Source organism: Glycine soja, chromosome 7, assembly GCF_004193775.1.
Source record: "Glycine soja cultivar W05 chromosome 7, ASM419377v2, whole genome shotgun sequence".
NCBI lineage: Eukaryota > Viridiplantae > Streptophyta > Magnoliopsida > Fabales > Fabaceae > Glycine > Glycine soja.
In genome coordinates this window covers 17,973,582-17,992,313 of record NC_041008.1, presented here as the reverse complement: position 1 = coordinate 17,992,313, position 18,732 = coordinate 17,973,582, and the positions used below count along the sequence as shown (strand labels likewise).

Sequence of the window (18,732 nt, the reverse complement as noted above, 5' to 3'; positions counted from 1 at the left end):
TCAAATTTAAATATTTATCAAGTTCAAGTAGTATAATAACAAAATACAGATATTTATCATTTAAAAAAATTCATAACATTATATATATATATATATATATATATATATAAATTAAGATTTTAAAAAATAAATGAAGATAAATGTTAAGTTCAGCAAGTGATTTAAGTTTTTTTTTTATTTTTTTATCATCTGAAAAACTTGTTTAATTATTAAATAAACATATATTTTTTTAATAATTTCTAATATTTTTTAAACACTAATTTCTAATTTTTATATTTTACTTTTTATCTTTAAAATATATTTTTAAATTTTTTTATTATCTTTTTAAAATATAATTTAATAAGATAATTTAAAAGTTTTCAATTACCAATTATCAAATATTAATTAAATTTTAACTAGTTTTATTGAGGCAAAATAACAATTAAGAGCATCTAAGTTTATTTATTTTTTCTCCACATCCCATGCCAAATCTTTACATGAAATAAAACTTATATTTTCCTTTTATGATGATTATTTTAAAATAAAACAAGGGATTGTCTGTGTTTTTTAAACTCATCGGTCATCACCCACCATTTCTTCCCTGAGCGCCTTATCTCCTCTCCCAATAATGCCTATTTCCGCGTCCCCCACAGAGGAGAGAGCCACACTCTCGTGGCGCAAAATTCCCCACTTCAAATACGACGCCGTTCAGCCCCGCCTCCGTCGCAACACCACCACCACCCTCACTTTCGCCACCGCCACCGGCGGCTCTAAATTCGCCTCCGTCTCCGTGGCGGAGCCCAAACTGCACCACGATTTCATGCCCACGCCGTCCCAGCTCTTCAAGAACCCCCTCGCCGCCTTCGCCATCGTGCCCCGTGACGCCGCTCTCTTCTCCGCCGGAGCCATCGCCGGCGCCGCCGCCAAGACCGTCACCGCGCCGCTCGACCGCATCAAGCTCCTCATGCAGGTGCACAAAATGCCGCTATATAGCACTATTTTTTTTCTTACATATAAACTAACGGTAACCAACTGAACTTGTACTTGCAGAAACTACTTCCTAGCAAACTTGTAACTGAACTTCGATAACTTGCTAATTGTAATTACGACTCAAACGCACCGTTTAAATGGATTTTTTTTAAAAAAAAAATAGTCAATGTCTCGGCATATTTTTTTTTAGTTTAAATAGCTTGCTACTGGAAATTAATGTTAAGGCGTGTTTGGATTGAATTTATTTTGCTATTTGAAAAGCTTATGACCATAATGTTACAGAGGGATTTCACAAATGAGTAATTAACCAAATGTTGAAAGCAAGGAAATTTTGTTCTGACTGTCTCTTTTGCAAAATGTTGGGAATGTAAAACGAAATGAAAATAAGATGGGAATGATAACACGATGACTAAAAGGGAAGACAAAAAATAATCCAAACACCCTTTTGTAATCAAAAGGAAAATATTTAACGTCAACCTCATTTTGAGGTAGATTGGAGTGGAAAGAAGAGAGATATAAAGAAAAAAAGTAGAGAGAGAAAATAAATGATGTGATGAGAAAGGAAGGGAGTAATAGAAAGAAAATGAGGTGGAATAGAGAGCAGGTGTATGTGTATAATAATCCTAATCAAAATATGTGGCAGGCAAGTTTCTAATTAGTGTAATCTGAGCACTCACTATGTATTTGCAGACTCATGGTGTGCGTCTTGGGCAAGATAGTGCTAAGAAGGCAATAAGTTTCATTGAGGTGATGTTCTTCAATCTTTTCCATCTTATTTTGTTAAGTGTTGATTGTTTGTGTGATATAATCTGCTTTGGAGCTTCTTATACACTCTTCCTTTGGTCTAAAACATGACTTGCTTTATGAATTGGGATGTGGGAGGGTAATTTGTTATTATTCACTTACCTGATATGATATGGTCCCATGAGCAAATATTATGCTAATACCTAGGCTATTTACTGACAGCTACTTATACCTTCATTATATATACCTTTAAAAGATGTATGGATGAGTTAAAAGAAAAAATATCACTATCTCAGACTGTAAGAGATGAAGTTTTGTAATTTGTATATCAAATTTTATTGATTACAAAAAATGGTTTCTCAAGCGATTGGTACAAGATGAGGCTGCAAGAATAGGTTCTTGTCTCTTTCAATCTCATCATTCATGGGGAGTGCTGTTGTGTTGTTTAGAACATAAGAGAATTCTAGCTTTTAGGAGTTATCTTCCCCTCCAACCACTTCATCATGAACCAACTATCCCAAAAGCTTAATTTGTTGGATAAAGCATAAGAATGTTTTTTATATTACATGTCTCCTTGCCCAAGAACTCATTGGGCTTTTAAGTGTGAACAATGACCCACCCTACTTTGCACTGAAATTTAGTTTTCTCTTATAAATTTAGAAGAATGAGGAGAAGGATCAAACTGGACCCTGTGGTTATAGTGGATTTGATATCATGGCATAAAACCAACTATTACAAAATCTAAAACTGTTGAGTAAAACACAGAATGGTTCTACACTTAACAAACTTGAAATAAAAAAATGAAAGGCACGCAGCAGAGAAGGAATTGCAGGAGATATGCCAAGGAGTTCTGTACCTTCTTGATAGACTCCATTGTCTTGACTCTTGATTAAATATTGTATCTATTACCAATTGGTGAAATTCCTTTTTAGTTGAAAGTGTAACAAAATGGTTGCATGATGTCAATTGTATTTGTAAATGTTATACATATTTGGCTGCATGTCTCTAGCTAGTAATTGATAATTCTGCTGTCTAGTAATGTAGCCATCTTCTAGTAAAGAAATTGTCTAGCTCTGTCTGTAAAGACTTCTGCCTCAGTAATAGTAATGGCTTAATTTCTTCACTAGTTAACTCATGTTATTAAGGATTTCTATTTACTTATTGCATGTTTATTTTTTCTTGGATCTTACATCATATAAATTGCAGGCCATAGCAGTTATAGGGAAAGAAGAAGGTATTCAAGGTTACTGGAAGGGCAACCTCCCTCAGGTCTGTACAATAAGGAAAGAATGTATTGGTATTTCTGTATTTATATCACATAATATTGACCAGTCTTTTCATTTGTGTTAGTGTTTCTTCTTTAATATTCCAGGTGATTCGAGTTGTACCTTACAGTGCTGTCCAGCTTTTTGCTTATGAAATTTATAAGGTTAACCCCTAATTATTGTATCAGAAGTTCTAATAGCAAATATTACCTGTTCATGTCTGAATATCTACTTTTTGAACTCACAGAAAATATTCAAGGGAGAGAATGGCGAGCTCTCTGTTGCAGGAAGACTTGCAGCAGGTGCTTTTGCTGGAATGACATCCACTTTTGTAAGTAATTCAAGGACTCATGCTTGTATGGTTTCATTGGTTTGTGTTGTTCTTATATTTTGATGCACATATTTATATAATTCAGCTGACATCTCTTTATATCTTGCTCATTTCTTTTACTAACATGTCCAATTATCCATCTATGTATCTAATGTTGTATTATATCCATGTAGATAACTTACCCATTAGACGTTCTAAGATTGCGATTAGCTGTTGAACCTGGTTATCGGACCATGTCAGAGGTATAACTGATTTAGTATTTATGCAAAATCTGCCTCTGTGAAGAATGAACATGAACCATATTGTGGCTTCTCCAGGTTGCCTTAAGCATGCTAAGGGAGGAAGGATTTGCATCTTTCTATCGTGGCCTTGGGCCTTCTCTAATTGCAATAGCTCCTTATATTGCAGTGAACTTTTGTGTTTTTGACTTGTAAGTTTATTAATAATCTTATATCTTTTAAGTAAATTGAGAGACACTGGATTTGGACATTGAAATTGAAACATCCCGACTTTTATGGATGACAGATTGAAGAAGTCATTGCCTGAGAAATATCAAAAGCGAACTGAAACATCTATACTCACAGCTGTCCTTTCGGCATCTCTTGCTACACTTACATGCTATCCTCTGGACACTGTGCGAAGACAGATGCAATTGAAGGGCACACCTTATAAGACAGTATTAGATGCTCTTTCAGGTGAGGATTGCTCCTTGCTTACTTTTTAGTATCAGCAATATATAGTCACTCGATACTTGATTTGCATGCACATTACAAATAGCTATGTTGGTTATTTGACGTCAGAATGCAGAAGTTTACAGGGGAAATATATTAATTATGCATTGGGTTTGTAGCTGCAGTAATTAAGTCACCATATTGGTGACTTAAATTTTTTACTCCTTTATGCTTTGCTTGGAACGGCTGAAACTAGAGTCTGGAAGGAGAGATTATAATGGGATGGAAAAAAACATGTGATATGCTCCTTCCATCAGTTTGGAGTGTTTTAAAAAGTGAAAGAAGAGTGAAAAAAAAAATTCAACTCAGTAATTTTTGTCATTCATCCAAAACCAGATGGGAAAGAGAAGGAAAGGCTGTTTATATTTTTAAATATTTTTAAAAGTTTTTCTTAATTTTACATACTTTTCTCTTTCATTAAGGATATTATGTCATTATATATATATATATTCACTTTCTACACAATCAAACAAGAAGAAAGAAAACTTTTAACTTTCTTTCCTACCAAATAATCTATAGAATCATTTCACTTTCTACTCTTTTTTCTCCTTTCACTTCCTTAAATCAAAGATACCATTAAGTACATGCAGAATAATAAGTACAATATATGAAGAATCTTCCCATTCTTAACTAAATCTATATGATTAATGCAGTAAAGTTGATCATTTGACTAATTGACTGTAAAATGATCCCTTGTATGTTTGTGAATTGGGAAGAATCAACACTCTTACTGAGGGCTACTTTAACAGGCTGAGGTCAACCAGTGTATTTATCTGTCTAGTAATTGCTTTTCTTTACTTTTTACATTGAAAGGTTACCCGATATGTTTAAAATCACTTTTTTTTTTATAATCATGGTTGTCATATGACTCAATAGTTTTATTGTACTTTAAGAAATGCTGGAAGGGTGCACTTGATGGTAAGTTATTCGAATATTTGTATTATAACATATGAGGGCAACTTTGTAGATGTTTGCTAAGGCATGCAGTTAACATGTCTACTTGTAGTTTATGGGAGTTATTTGGTACCTTCATTCAGTGAAGACAAGTACAATTTAATTTTTGTCCTACCAATTCCCTTCTAACTAAAATCAGCTAGCCACAACAATGGAATTTATTTAAACAATGGGAATTTTTTTTTATGCTTCTGTAGATCGCATAATGACCAAATTTATACTTTTGTTGATGCAGGTATTGTGGCACGAGATGGGGTTGCTGGTTTGTATCGGGGATTTGTGCCCAATGCTCTAAAATCCCTTCCTAACAGCAGGTTTCTATTGTCTGCAGAACTTGGATTATGATATATTGACCCTGTTTACCTTTTAGCAATGCTCATATACTTTAACTTATCCAGATTTTCCTTTTTAACACATAAAATTTTGTGCTTTCTTGTCATTAGTTTCTTATATCTTCCATTTCTTTCTCTGCAGCATCAAGCTTACCACATATGACATTGTTAAGCGCCTAATTTCTGCTAGCGAGAAAGAATTTCAAACAATTGCAGAGGAAAATCGCATCAAACACAAGAACACTAACAATCAATGATATTGAACTTCAAATTCGTATTGTTTTAGCCAGTTTTCTCCCTGAAAATTTTGTGGAATCAATGCAGTCACTATAGAATTTCTCATTATTTGTGGGTATTACTTTAGCCTATATTTGCGGATAGTGATGATGATTATCCATCTGCCAATGCTTCTGCATCAATTGGCTGAGAATTTTGTAGGATGTTTTTGCTTTGTGCAGTGCAATTGCTATATTCTTTTGATGAAATTCATTATTAGCTGTAATTTTTCTGGGATGTTTTACTTGGCTATAGAATATGAAAGGAATGTTATTTACAAACTCTTTTCACTTTACCTTCTACATCTGGCATATATGTTGATATCAGATTGGATTTTATCATGGTTGTCAGAACGGGGCCAATGGGTTCAACCTATTCTTTCTCTTTCCTAACTTATTCTATTACAATTGTAAAAAAATAAAAAAAAAATAAAAGATAAATAGGTAACAGAATAATTTTTTTATTCAGCGTGATTGTTTATTTTGACCAATCGGTTCAACGGGAACGGTGTATAATTTAACTGTTCATAAACCAACAACCACTAAAACCGACAATTGGACTGGTTTTGTTTTGAACAACCACTAAAACCGACAATTGGACTAGTTTTGTTTTGACCAATCGGTTCAACGGGAACGGTGTATAGTTTAACTATTCATGAACCAACAACCACTAAAACCGACAATTGGACTGGTTTTGGTAGTTTGACAAAAAATTATAATTTTTATTTTATTTTTTTCTAATTCATTTTATTTGTTATTGTTGAACTTAAATATATAATGTATTAGATTTGCTTTCACATGTAACATTTGTTATATGTTATAACTAATAACACTTTTAAGTGAATTTAATTTTTAATATTATGAATTTTTACATATCATGTTATTTTTTTGTTTAATATTGCTTAATATATTATATAAACTTTTTTTAAAAGATAGTATTCTATTAAAATTGGTTAGACTTCATTAATTCTGGTTGAACCATTGAACCCTTAAATCAGTGTCTTCATTGGTTCATTTTATTGTTGTGTAATTACAAACTTGTGTAGGACCTATTAGCGATTAAGAAGACTTTGTGTATTAGTTTTGTGAACGGTTAAAATTCATTTAACTGTAATTAGGTAATGGTATTTTTTCACGTTTTACCATTAGTTTAGTTTTGCCTAAGTGTTATAAATACACATTGTAATAAGTCAATTCATATACTAGCGAAATTCTTTCCCAGTTTTGCATTCACTTTCTTTAAAAAGCTGCCAAATTCACAAAATCTGTTGTTATTAGCTTTCTTTCCTCTCTCAAGATCTCACGTTCAAGTGTAGAATCAATTGTACAGTGATCAATTGAATTCCAGTAGTTTGGTATCCAGAGCAAGACGATCAACGGCCATGCACGAGGCAAACATGGCAGAAACTTCAAAAATCAGTGATCAAATTCATGCAAAATTTCTAATCTTTGACGACAACAATTACGAACGATGGACGATGCAAATGAAGGTTGTCTTTAGGTATCAAGGTGTTCTTGATGTCATTCGCAGTGGAGAGACACCACTTGATGCAGCACCAACGGAGACGGCAAGGGCAACTCACCCTGAACAATTGAAGAAAGACGACAAGGCGATATACTTTCTCCATCAATGTGTAGATTCAAATGTCTTGGAAAAGATAATTGGATATGAGACGGCCAAAGAAGCTTGGGATGTTCTTGCAACCACTTACACCGGCGATAAACAAACCAAGAAGGTGAAATTGATGGCTTTAAGGCGTTAATTAGGTCAATTGCAAATGGAACCAACTGAAACAGTAGCGCAATTCGTGAATAGGTTAACTGTATTAACCAACCAGATGAAGAGTTGTGGTGAAGCAGTTACTGATTCAATGAAGGTTGAAAAGGTTATCATGGGCTTAACACCCAAATTTGATAATATAGTTGCTGCAATTGAACAGTCTAAGAACCTAGACACGTTGAAATTGGAACAATTAATAGGTTCATTAGAAGCTCATGAATTGAAATTGAAGAATAGAGATGGTGTCAAGAAAGATGAGAAAGAATCTGAGAAAGCGTTGTTTACACAATCTCAGAAAAAAGGAAGTGGTGGTAATGAATCTTGGAAGAAGAAAGGTAAAGGAAAGTGGAAGAGTAACAAGAATGGGGGTGGAAATTCCAAGCAAGAATCTCAAAAGAAAAGAGGTGAGACTGATGGCAAGGGAAAGAAGAAATCCAAGGAACACATTCAATGCTATAACTGTAAAAAATGGGGCCACTTTGTAGATGAATGTGTGAATCCTAAAGTGCCTAGGAAGAGGAATGAAGAAGCCTAGTTAGCTCGTGACTCTGATGAAGAAGTTGTTGCATTAATGACAACAATGGATGAAGAAGTGATGGTGTTGATGACTGTTATTGAAGGTGGTGGAGTAGAATGGTGGTACTTGGATACATGGTGCTCTAATCGCATGACAAGCCATTTAGAATGGTTTTGTGAAATTGACAAAACTGTGAGAAGGAAGATTAGATTTGGTGATGGCAGCTGTGTCATTGCAGAAGGTATTGGAAAGGTAGCCATTAGAAGGGAAGAAGGAACAAAAGTAGTAGTGAATGATGTACTTTATGTTCCACAAATGAAGAGTAACTTGCTTAGTTTGGGGCAATTACTGGAGAAGGGCTACTCAATGAATATGAAGGGAAGTTACATAGAAGTTTTTGATAGCAAAGAGAAGGTAGTATTGAAAGTGTCTATGACAAGCAATAGAACTTTCAAGATTGGTGTGAACTCTATTGATAAAAAATGTCTAGTTGCACAAGTAGATGATATAGTGTGGAAATGGCATAAGAGGATGGGACATTTGAACTTCAATAGCTTGAAGATGTTGTAGAAGAAGAATATGGTTGGCTTACCTCAAATTGAAGAGCCAAAGAAAATATGTGGAAAATGCTGTGAAGGAAAGCAACCAAGGAAGTCATACAAGTCTGAAATAGCAACTAGAGCAACAAAGAAGCTTGCTATCATTCATTTAGATGTGTGTGGACCCTTTGAAGCCAAATCCATCGGAGGTAATTCCTATTTTGTGTCCTTTATAGATGACTATACTAAGAAGATGTGGATTTACCTTATACAGAAAAAGAGTGAAGTGTTTAGCATTTTTAAGCAATTTAAATTGTTAGTGGAAAAAAAGTGTGATAGTTCAATTAAATTGCTTAAAATTGATGGTGGTGGTGAATATACTTCACATGAGTTTGAAGATTTCTGTAAAAATGAGGGTATAGCTCACGAAGTAATGGCTCCATATACTCCTCAACACAATGGTACAGCTGAGAGAAGAAATAAAACTCTACTTAATATGATAAGATGTATGTTGAGAGAGAAGAATCTTCCACATAAGTTATGGGCAGAAACAGTATATACAACTACTTATATACTGAACAGGTGTCCAACCAAGAGACTAGAAGACATCACACCTGAAGAAGCATGGAGTGGTGTGAAACCAAGTGTAAAGCACTTTAGAATGTTTGGTTCACTGTGTTACATGCATATGCCTGAACAAAATAGAAGAAAACTTGATTCTAGAGCACAAGCAATGATATTGATAGGCTATCATAGCACTGATGCTTACAAACTGTATGATCCAATTCACAAGAAGGTAATAGTGAGTAATGACGTGATTGTAGATGAAACAAGAGAATGGATTTGGAAGGAATCAACTGAGCAAGCTACTAGTAAAGTAACAAGCATTCAGCTTGACAGTGACCGAGTTGAAGATGAGGAAGAAGTGAATGTGCCTGAACCAACTATTCCAGATGATGATAATGTGAACAATGTCAATGAAAACAATGTTGAGAATATGGATAATGACAATGTGGAACAATTGAGAAGATATGATAGGGTAAGATTCCCATCAGTGAGACTGCTAGGTTATGCCCTGTACCCTGCAGGCTTGTGTGAAGATGTTACTGATATAATGCACTTGGTTCTCATGGAAGAATCAGAACCTATATCACTTGATCAAGCACTTTCAAATCCAAAGTGGAAAGAAGCAATGGTGGAGGAATTAAGGTCAATTGAAAAGAATGAAACTTGGCAGATGGTGAATCTACCAAGTAATAAGAGAGTCATTGATGTGAAATGGGTCTACAAGACTAAGATGAAGCCAAATGGTGAGATTGCAAAATATAAAGCTAGGTTGGTCGCAAAGGGTTTCTTGCAACAACCTGGACTTGACTTTAATGAGATATATGCTCCAGTTGCAAGGATTGAGACTATGAAATTAATAGTAGCATTGACAAGTTTGAGAAAATGGAGTTTGAATCAACTTGATGTCAAATCTGCATTTCTCAATGGACCATTAGAAGAGGAGGTTTATGTGAAGCAGGCACCTGGTTTTGAGAAGAAGGGTATGGAAAACAAAGTAATGAAGTTGAAGAAGGCTTTGTATGGACTCAAGCATGCACCTCGTGCTTGGAATAAGAAAATTGATGCCTCATTGCAGAAGCTAAATTTCACTAAGTGTTCAACTGAACATGGTGCGTATGTAAGATTGAACATAAATGATGGCTTGATAATCATATGCTTGTATGTGGATGACCTGTTAGTGATAGGGAGCAATGAATAAGAGATAGTGAAGCTTAAGAGGCAACTGATGACTGAGTATGAGATAATTGATCTAGGAAAATTGTCTTATTTCCTTGGTATGGAATTTGTGTCATGTGAAAAGGGGATTTTTCTGCATCAGAAGAAGTACATTATAGATGTACTCAAGAGGTTTAAAATGCTTGAGTGCAAACCTGTATCTACACCAGTTAACACTATTGTGAAATTGCAGAAAAATGCCACTAATGAAGGTGTTGACTCTACCTTGTTTAGACAGTTGATTGGCTCACTTAGATATGTTTTTCACTCAAGGCCAGACATAGTCTATAGTGTTGGAGTAGCAAGCAGATACATAAAAGTGCCTAAGAGAACTCACATGGTGGCTGCAAAGAGAATAATTAGATATCTCAAGGGCACAATCGATTGGGGAATTTTATTTCCTAGTACAGAAGGACCTGCAACTACTGAGTTAGTCGGATACATTGATGCTTATTGGAGTGGAGATACAGAAGACAGGAAGAGTACTTCTGGTTACATTTTCATGATGGGTAAGGCTCCAATAGCATGGTGTTTGAAGAAGCAAGATGTTGTAGCATTGTCAAGCTGTGAAGCGGAGTACATTGCCGCAACATTTGGTGCAAGTCAGGCACAATGGCTACAAATGTTGTTGCATGAACTGAAAGTGAAGTGTGAAAGTGCTATGAGGTTGAAAGTGGATAACAAGTCAGCTATTGATCTAGCAAAGCATCCAATTGCTCATGGAAGGAGCAAGCATATAGAGATCAAGTATCATTCCCTAAGAGATCAAGTGGCCAAAGGGAAACTAGCAGTGGAGCATTGCAGTACAGAAGATCAGTTAGCAGATATGCTAACAAAGGGCTTGAAGACTAGCAAGTTTGAAGCTATGAGGAACAAAATAGGAATGCTAAGCCTTGCAAGTTTGAATTAAGAAAGAGTATTATTGTGTCATTACAAACTTGTGTAGGACCTATTAGCAATTAAGAAGATTTTGTGTATTAGTTTTGTGAACGGTTAAAATTCATTTAACTGTAATTAGACAATGGTATTTTTTCACGTTTTATCATTAATTTAGTTTTGCGTGTTAAAAATACACATTATAATAAGTCAATTCATATACGTGTGAAATTCTTTTCCTATTTTGCATTCACTCTCTCTAAAAAGCATAACTGTCAAATTCACAAAACTGTTGTTATTCGCTTTCTTTCCTCTCTGAAGATCTCACGTTCAAGTGTAAAATAAATTGTACAATGATCAATTGAATTCCAACACATTTAACCTTAAAATAACATTTAACCTTAAAATAACATTAATTCTTATTTTATCTCTACTAATTACAAAGCAGTGTTTTTTATGGGCTGCAATGAAATAAAGAAAAAGTAGCAGTAGAGGTACAGCTACAGCACACTATTATCAATTGATGGAAGGTGAACAAAGCTGAGTACACTTCCTCTAATTTTCTTTCTTGGATCCAGTACACTGTTCAAAAGCACCCCTGACATCTTTCCGAGAGTATTGCACATTATTATTTAGATATGCTCCTATTGAACAATTCATATCATAATTATCACATCCATTCTAAAAGGCATCTTTTCTTAGAAGTGCAGAAGGCATCTCAGTGACTTCCCAGTGATCAAAAGATCGAAGGCTTTGTCTATCTCCTCAAAGGGTAGCTCGTGAGTGATGAAATTATCCAGCTTCACCACCTAAATGATTAGTTAACGCCATAACAAATAAATATCAGTCCATGCACGAGTTCTGTTCAATTGAATAATATAATAAGAGAATAACATTATTTACTCATGAAAACTCATTGCATAATTTTATAAGAAAGAAATTGCAAGTAGTGGTGATCATTACTCCTTGTCCACATTCTTTGGCAAAGTGAGGCAATTGACTTCTCCCTTTGAAACCTCCAAATACACATCCTACAATGTTGCGACCGTCTAAGAGCTCCATTGGGTGGATGGGAAGCAACTTTGGTGACGCATGAACTCCCAATATTACAGTCAATCCCCAACCCTGTGTCACAAAAAATGACACCAAATTTGAAAGTATAAGGTAATGATTTTTAGCTAGTAAAATCTCATGTGATGAGTTTGAAATTGATCTTTGCTTTCAAATGAGGAATGAGTTTATAAAACATACACAGTTGAAATATTAACTATAATAACAATGAAACCATAAATAAAGGGGTTAAAAAACTAGCTTGAATATAGCAATATAGTACCTCATGGGATGACAAGAAGGCATCCCTTAAAACGTCCACGTTTCCAGTACATTCAAAACTGTAGTGTACACCTCCATCAGTTATTTCTCTAATTCTCTGCAAATACATTTGTTGGTCAAAAATCAAAATGCATATATGGATGGTATTTTCTTTTGAAAAAATGAAATGACACAAAATGCCAACCTCGTATACTGGCTTCTCTTCATCATCAGGGTTTATGAAGTCTGTCACTCCCATAGTTTGGGCTGAACACAAAGAATGCATTATATTGCCATTAAAGGGTTTTTTTTAAATAAAAAAAAAAATCCAAATTTTCAAAATCAATAAAAAAAGGACCAAGATAAAAAAAAAAATCAATAACAATTGAAAGAAGTTAATTACCTTTGATGAATTTGTCAGGATTGATGTCTACGCCTATTATTTTGGATGCACCTCTAGCTCGTGCCCCCTCAGCAACCTGAATTAAGTCCAATTTAAAATGAATCGTTTTCTTTTTTTTTTTTCTTCATATATTAGTAGGTTTAAACTAAATAGGATCATGCATGACAATTTTTTTTCCATGACAACATATTTATCCAAGGTTTTTATTTTGATTTATTTAGCCATCGTTTTTAACAAACTACTCATCAATAATTAAACAATTGAGGCACGTAAGCTCTGTGGAACTGTTTAAGATAAGTAGACAACATGAATCAGATAAAGTAGGTACTTACTGATATGGGGCATAAAAAGCGATTGAAGAAATTGTTATCCACACATGGAAGGGATCAAATAAAAATTAAATGAGAAAATGTTCCCTATCTTTAATCATTTTTCCTTTTCTGTACATGGCCACCTATTTTGTAGTCTAGCACCATAATTACTTGCTTTAAAAAGGAGAAATGCAGAGAATATAGAGTTAAAAAAATTAAACGAATTAAAATTAACATTAACAAAAAATGATAAAAGAGGGGGGGGGGGGGGAAATAAAAAGAAGAGAAAACTGACAGCGAGCCCAACAACTCCTAAGCCGAAAATAGCTACAGTTGAACCAGAATGCACATTAGCTGTATTCCAAGCGCCTCCAACCCCTACACATTTAATTTGATAACAACAAAAACTCACATTTAATTGGATTTTTTTATTAATGAGAATCAATACATAATAAGGGAATTTACAATTAATTGGAATTTCAATCCAACAATTCACAATCACACATCATTTCTAGTTTGTTGCATAGCCGACACTTAATTATCACCATTCAATTATGGCCAGCCATCGACTTGATATGAAAAGATGAATGAGTATTTGGTTTGGTTGTTTTTTGTTTTTATTTTAAAATGGTGATGAAAATGCGTTTCGTTGAATTTTTGAAAATATTTTCAGTGTAAATATTTTTTCTAAACAACCACTAGAAACAATAACATCTCATTTTTAGTTGAAATCATGAATCTCATTTTTAGTAAAATGAAAAGCGGTGACAAGACATGTAATATTATTAAGTAAATCTAAAAATATATTTTCTTTTGAAAATGCATTTTCAGTATTTTTATGTATTGAAAATAGAAAATAAGAAGTCAAATTAAATATATTTTCAAAATTCTAATCTTTTAAAAATAAAAATAATTTTCAAAAAATTAAAACAAAAAATAGAAAATGCAAACCAAATACAGCTTTATATTTTGATAACAAAATCAAGGTTCAGACAAATTTTCATAACAAAATCAAGATTCAGACAAAGCATTGAAGCAGACAACCATTAATGCCGGAGTCTTCTTTTTGAGTACTTTACTGAGTTTGTTAAGAATTATACATGTATAAATATAAATATATAGAAAATATATTTAGTTACCTTAAGAGTAAGTATTTTAGAATTATTTTTTATTCTCATCATTTATCTTCTTAAAATATAATAATTAAGATTAATTATTATCGTTAGATCTCAAGAGGTGTTTGTTCAGTGTTTGTTTTTTAAGTAAAAGAAGTGTTTATTTGAGAGAATAAGAAAGTATATTTTATTTATTGAATTCAATTATGAAATATCAAGTTTAAAAGAAGAAAAAAATATACGATTCTTTTAAGTGGTTATGAAATAACTTTTAAGTTTAAAAAATTAACATATAATTAAATGATTTAAATTTATTCTTCTCGTACAAAATTTTGCTTTCACTTGATATATATATAACATTAAATAAAATATCCTTTTCAAATATATAAAATTTAAATATTTATCTATCTAATGTTAATATTTTTTGTTTTAATAATTAAATTGATCCAATTTAATATTTATAAAAAATATTAAATGAAATAAATTTAACAACTCTTATTATTTCTTAGCTCTTCACCCATAATAATAGTAATGATAATAATAATAATAACTTGAATGTTTTGATTGGAACAATATACTGAATAATATAGTACATCAATTTTGTAATTTGTTTTTGAATGAGAAAATATATATGAAAAAATTAAGAAGAGATAAATGTGAGATACCAAAAAATAAAGTAATGGGAAAATAAAGAAAAATTGAATTATAAAAAATATTTAAATTGGTTTTGAGATTATATTCTGAGTTTGAAAGAGCCAGCAAAGTACCAATACCAAGACAAAATTCATTTTCTCAATGATTTGTCTTTGCCCCCTCTTACCTGGGCACCAGCGGCTTACAGATAGTTGTTGAAATGGAAATTTTCAGAAAATGACTTGTTCAATGTGAAAAGCTCAGAAACAGAAACGCAACAAAGAATGATAGATATTTTCATTTTTTTATAAATTCCAAATTTTTAAGTCAACGACTTGGTCAAGTTTCTTAAGTCTTTTACTTTGAAAGTTTGTTAAATATTCATCATAATAATGTCTAAATTATATACCTTTAGTAGTTATAGATTTACTAGCTAACAATTTCATGTATCATGTTCATTAATTGTTAATATTATCCTAAACAACACATTTTTAAAGGTTGAGATGATCTTGTACAATTTGTAATAAGTGATTGGATGGCTACCAAATCTTAAAATACCTATTACAATGCATCATTCCCAGAAGAAAATTCAGGAGTCATAGATCACATGAGGAGAGCAGTGATCACAAAACACAGCATGAAACGTGTAAACGTTGAAATTTTGAAAAATGAATACATACACAAACAATTATACAAAGCCCCCCGTAAGCAATGGAAGATGTCAAAAACAGAAGTGGGAGTCTGTGAAATCATGGAACAGGATTTATGTGTGTTCATGGTTACATACTTACATTACTATTTCAATACGTATTATCTTAATTTTCATTTGTTTTTTCTATACTTATATTTCAAAAATACTGTTCCAAAATTTTAAAAAAGGACAAGAAAATTTATTTAATTGTAATTGTCAAAAATATTTTTCATGCATGTAATCTTAAAGAAAAGATATTTTACTGTGTATTCACCCATAAGAAAAGGAAAAATACGAAAACAACAACAGTAAATGGGTTTTCTAATAAGTGTTTAAAAATGTTGATTTGAAAATATAAGATTACTTTATTGAATATTATTAATTACTTGAAAAATTATGCAATGACTTTTTTCTAATATTATAAATATTTAATTTTAATAAAAAAAACTTGCTATTTTATTTTCTTAACGACTACTTTTGAAAGAAAAGAAAAACACTTGTTTCAAATTTTTGCCAAAAATAAATGCTTGTTATACTTAATAAACTCAGGTAACGCTAAAATTTCTTAGAAAATGTTTAGGGTTTATCTCATTTTTTAGTGTATTTTTGCTTGGTAATTAAATATATATACTGTCATCTATATTTTCTTTGTTTTCCCTTTTTCATTTAAACATATCAACAAGGGGATGAAAAGCAAAAAGAGAAGAAAAAAAAATAAAGTAACAATTATAATAAGTAACGTCATCAGAGTAGAAGATAGAAATTAAAAAAATAGAAAAAAGCATTTATTTTTGGCAAAAAATTGAAGCAAGTGTTTTTCTTTTCTTTCAAAAGTAGTAGTTAGGAAAAAAAATAGCAAGTTTTTTTTTATTAAAATTAAATATTTATAATATTAGAAAAAAGTAGTCATTACATAATTTTTTAAGTAATTAATAATATTCAATAAAGTAAGTAGAGAAAAAAATAGATATATAAATATAATGTCTCAGATTAATGAACTAGTTTCAGAAATATATTGTTGCGATTATTTTTATTGTGGATATTAATTTTTAGCAAAATATGTGTGTGTAACTTGTAACATGAACGGGTGGTTAATTAGTTAAAAGTATGGGTACGTAGGGGAAGTTTGAGAAACCTGTGGAGACGCCACAGCTGAGCAAGGTGAGGTTCTTGTGGCTGAGACTGTGATCGGAGTCCAGAAACTTGACCACACAGGCCGAATCCACCACCGTGTACTCCGAGAAAGTTGAAGTGTTCAAGAAATGGAAAATGGGTTTCCCATTAACAGTGGAGAATCTTGTTGTGCCATCTCCTTCCATCACCTTCTTCATGGCATCCACTCCAAACCTCTCACACAAGTTGGTCTTCTCACACTTGCACATCGAACACTCTCCACACTCCCCATTGAATATTGGCACTACTATGTCCCCTTCCTCAACTTCACTCACTCCTTCCCCTACACTCTCCACAATCCTATATATATATCCATCAAATTGAAAATTAACATCCATACCCCAATTCATCTTAGTTAGTTCATTTTCTCACAATCATGTTGTGCATGCTTTGATCTTTAGCATGTTTGGAAACATGTTAAGAATAAAGGAACCAGATTTACCACGTTAAAGTTATAATTATTAAATTCTGAAAATTACATCCGAAATGTTGTACATATAAATTGACATCAATAACCCACTTGAGTTGACCTAGAGCATGTTTGAAAACACGCACCTTAAACAATGAAAAAAAAAATCATATTTCAAACTTTAAACTTATAATTATATATTATAACTTTTAAAAATTACATCTTAAATGTAGAAAATGTAGAAAATCGCATCCATAACTTGAAAAATTATATCTGAAATGCGAAATCAAACAGGATACTTACTAGCAATAGGAGACTTGGGTGGTTAAAATAAAAATTATTGAAAATATAAGATGAGTTAGATAGTTAAGCGAGAATAAAAGATAAAAAAGAAAAAAAAATATTTTGCAGAATCAATCTTCTCTTCTAACAAAATTAATATTATAATAAAATTAACATTAACCGATTTAAAAAAAAAAAAAAAAAGACTTGAGTGGTTTTCATAAAGTCTTACCCAGATGCTTCATGGCCAAAAATCCGAGGATAAGCACGTTGAGCCTCGTTCTTTGGTTGATCACAATCACAAGAGAGAAAAAACAAAACAAAAAACAAAATACTGAGACAAACAACTTAGAATATGGTTTTAATTGGAATAAACGATCATAGGTTACATATATATAAAGATAAATCAATTATATAGATTAATTTATACCACGCCTCGCCATGCGCTAAGATCGGTGTGACAAATGGAAGTGTAGAGGATCTTGATTCGAACCTCCATTTTCTGAGGAGGATGAACAAGAATGTTTTCCACCACAAAGGGCTCTCCAGGACCATATACCACGGCAGCTAATAAACACACACCCATATGAATTTACATTCATGAATATTCAATATGATGATGGAAAATTAAGATCAAGATAAGATGAGAGATTAAGGGGATCTGTTTTGCGTGTTAGTAGTTTTTTTTCTTTTTCTTTGCATCAAGTAATTAATGTAAAATATGATGATTATGCTATGTTGTGAAATTGAAGTCATATGGGTTTGCACTAACCTTTGCAAGTGATGGTCTTTCCCTTGGTGTCATTTAGCTTCAAGTTCTTCAATGAGCCGTTCCCATTTGCCATTGCTGGACATGCCATGTTCCTCTCTGTGGGTCTTTTTGTGTTTTTATGGAAGAATGGCCTAAAGAAGATGGAACGCAAAGAGAAAATTTATGGTTGATGAAACTGAACCAAAGGACCCTCACTACATACAGCGCAATTTACTGACACTGCACATCTGTTTGGTTTGGTTTGGTTTGGATATATGTTGAATACTAATTAAATTAAATTAAATTGTTTTTTGAGGAGTTGACCAGGATTTCAAAGTTATATTTTTAGATACAAGTTTTAATAGTCTCTTAAATTCAACAAGAAAAATAAATTATGTTGATAATAATTACTAAATTAAATTATTTTTTGAAGAATTGACCAGCATTTCAAAGTTATATTTAAATACAAGTTTTAATAGTCTCTTAAATGCAACAAGTAGAAAAAAGTCTCTATTAAGTCACCTCAGCTAAATTACAACGCGTGCATGAATGGTGGGT

At 32.5% G+C, this 18,732-nt stretch overlaps 2 protein-coding genes across 2 annotated transcripts; one reads left to right on the top strand and one right to left on the bottom strand.

Annotated features, from left to right (window-relative positions):
* Positions 1 to 546: 546 nt before the first annotated feature.
* On the top strand, positions 547 to 5,897 carry LOC114419058 (thylakoid ADP,ATP carrier protein, chloroplastic-like). Its single transcript, XM_028384656.1, has 10 exons — positions 547 to 949; positions 1,660 to 1,716; positions 2,920 to 2,982; positions 3,086 to 3,142; positions 3,226 to 3,309; positions 3,483 to 3,551; positions 3,627 to 3,739; positions 3,835 to 4,004; positions 5,230 to 5,308; positions 5,469 to 5,897. Exons 1-10 carry the CDS (start codon positions 608 to 610, stop codon positions 5,581 to 5,583), a joined length of 1,149 nt encoding a protein of 382 aa, XP_028240457.1. The 5' UTR covers positions 547 to 607; the 3' UTR covers positions 5,584 to 5,897.
* A 5,581-nt stretch (positions 5,898 to 11,478) lies between these two features.
* On the bottom strand, positions 11,479 to 18,434 carry LOC114419057 (alcohol dehydrogenase-like 4). Its single transcript, XM_028384655.1, has 10 exons — positions 18,196 to 18,434; positions 17,854 to 17,990; positions 17,656 to 17,705; positions 16,695 to 17,032; positions 13,416 to 13,498; positions 12,810 to 12,885; positions 12,612 to 12,673; positions 12,429 to 12,524; positions 12,059 to 12,220; positions 11,479 to 11,904 (listed from the first exon to the last, which is right to left on the bottom strand). Exons 1-10 carry the CDS (start codon positions 18,281 to 18,283, stop codon positions 11,794 to 11,796), a joined length of 1,203 nt encoding a protein of 400 aa, XP_028240456.1. The 5' UTR covers positions 18,284 to 18,434; the 3' UTR covers positions 11,479 to 11,793.
* Between the last annotated feature and the right edge of the window lie 298 nt (positions 18,435 to 18,732).

What these genes read in the sequence shown, in the direction of transcription:
- LOC114419058 (XM_028384656.1), top strand. Translation starts at nt 608, where the DNA reads ATGCCTATTTCCGCGTCCCCCACAGAGGAGAGAGCCACACTCTCGTGG. An exon ending in GTTATCGGACCATGTCAGAG is followed by an intron (nt 3,552 to 3,626) that starts GTATAACTGATT and finishes TGGCTTCTCCAG; the next exon opens with GTTGCCTTAAGCATGCTAAG. An exon ending in AAATCCCTTCCTAACAGCAG is followed by an intron (nt 5,309 to 5,468) that starts GTTTCTATTGTC and finishes CTTTCTCTGCAG; the next exon opens with CATCAAGCTTACCACATATG.
- LOC114419057 (XM_028384655.1), bottom strand. Translation starts at nt 18,283, where the DNA reads ATGGCATGTCCAGCAATGGCAAATGGGAACGGCTCATTGAAGAACTTG. An exon ending in AAAGACCATCACTTGCAAAG is followed by an intron (nt 17,991 to 18,195) that starts GTTAGTGCAAAC and finishes TGTGTTTATTAG; the next exon opens with CTGCCGTGGTATATGGTCCT. An exon ending in TTAGCGCATGGCGAGGCGTG is followed by an intron (nt 17,706 to 17,853) that starts GTATAAATTAAT and finishes GATCAACCAAAG; the next exon opens with AACGAGGCTCAACGTGCTTA.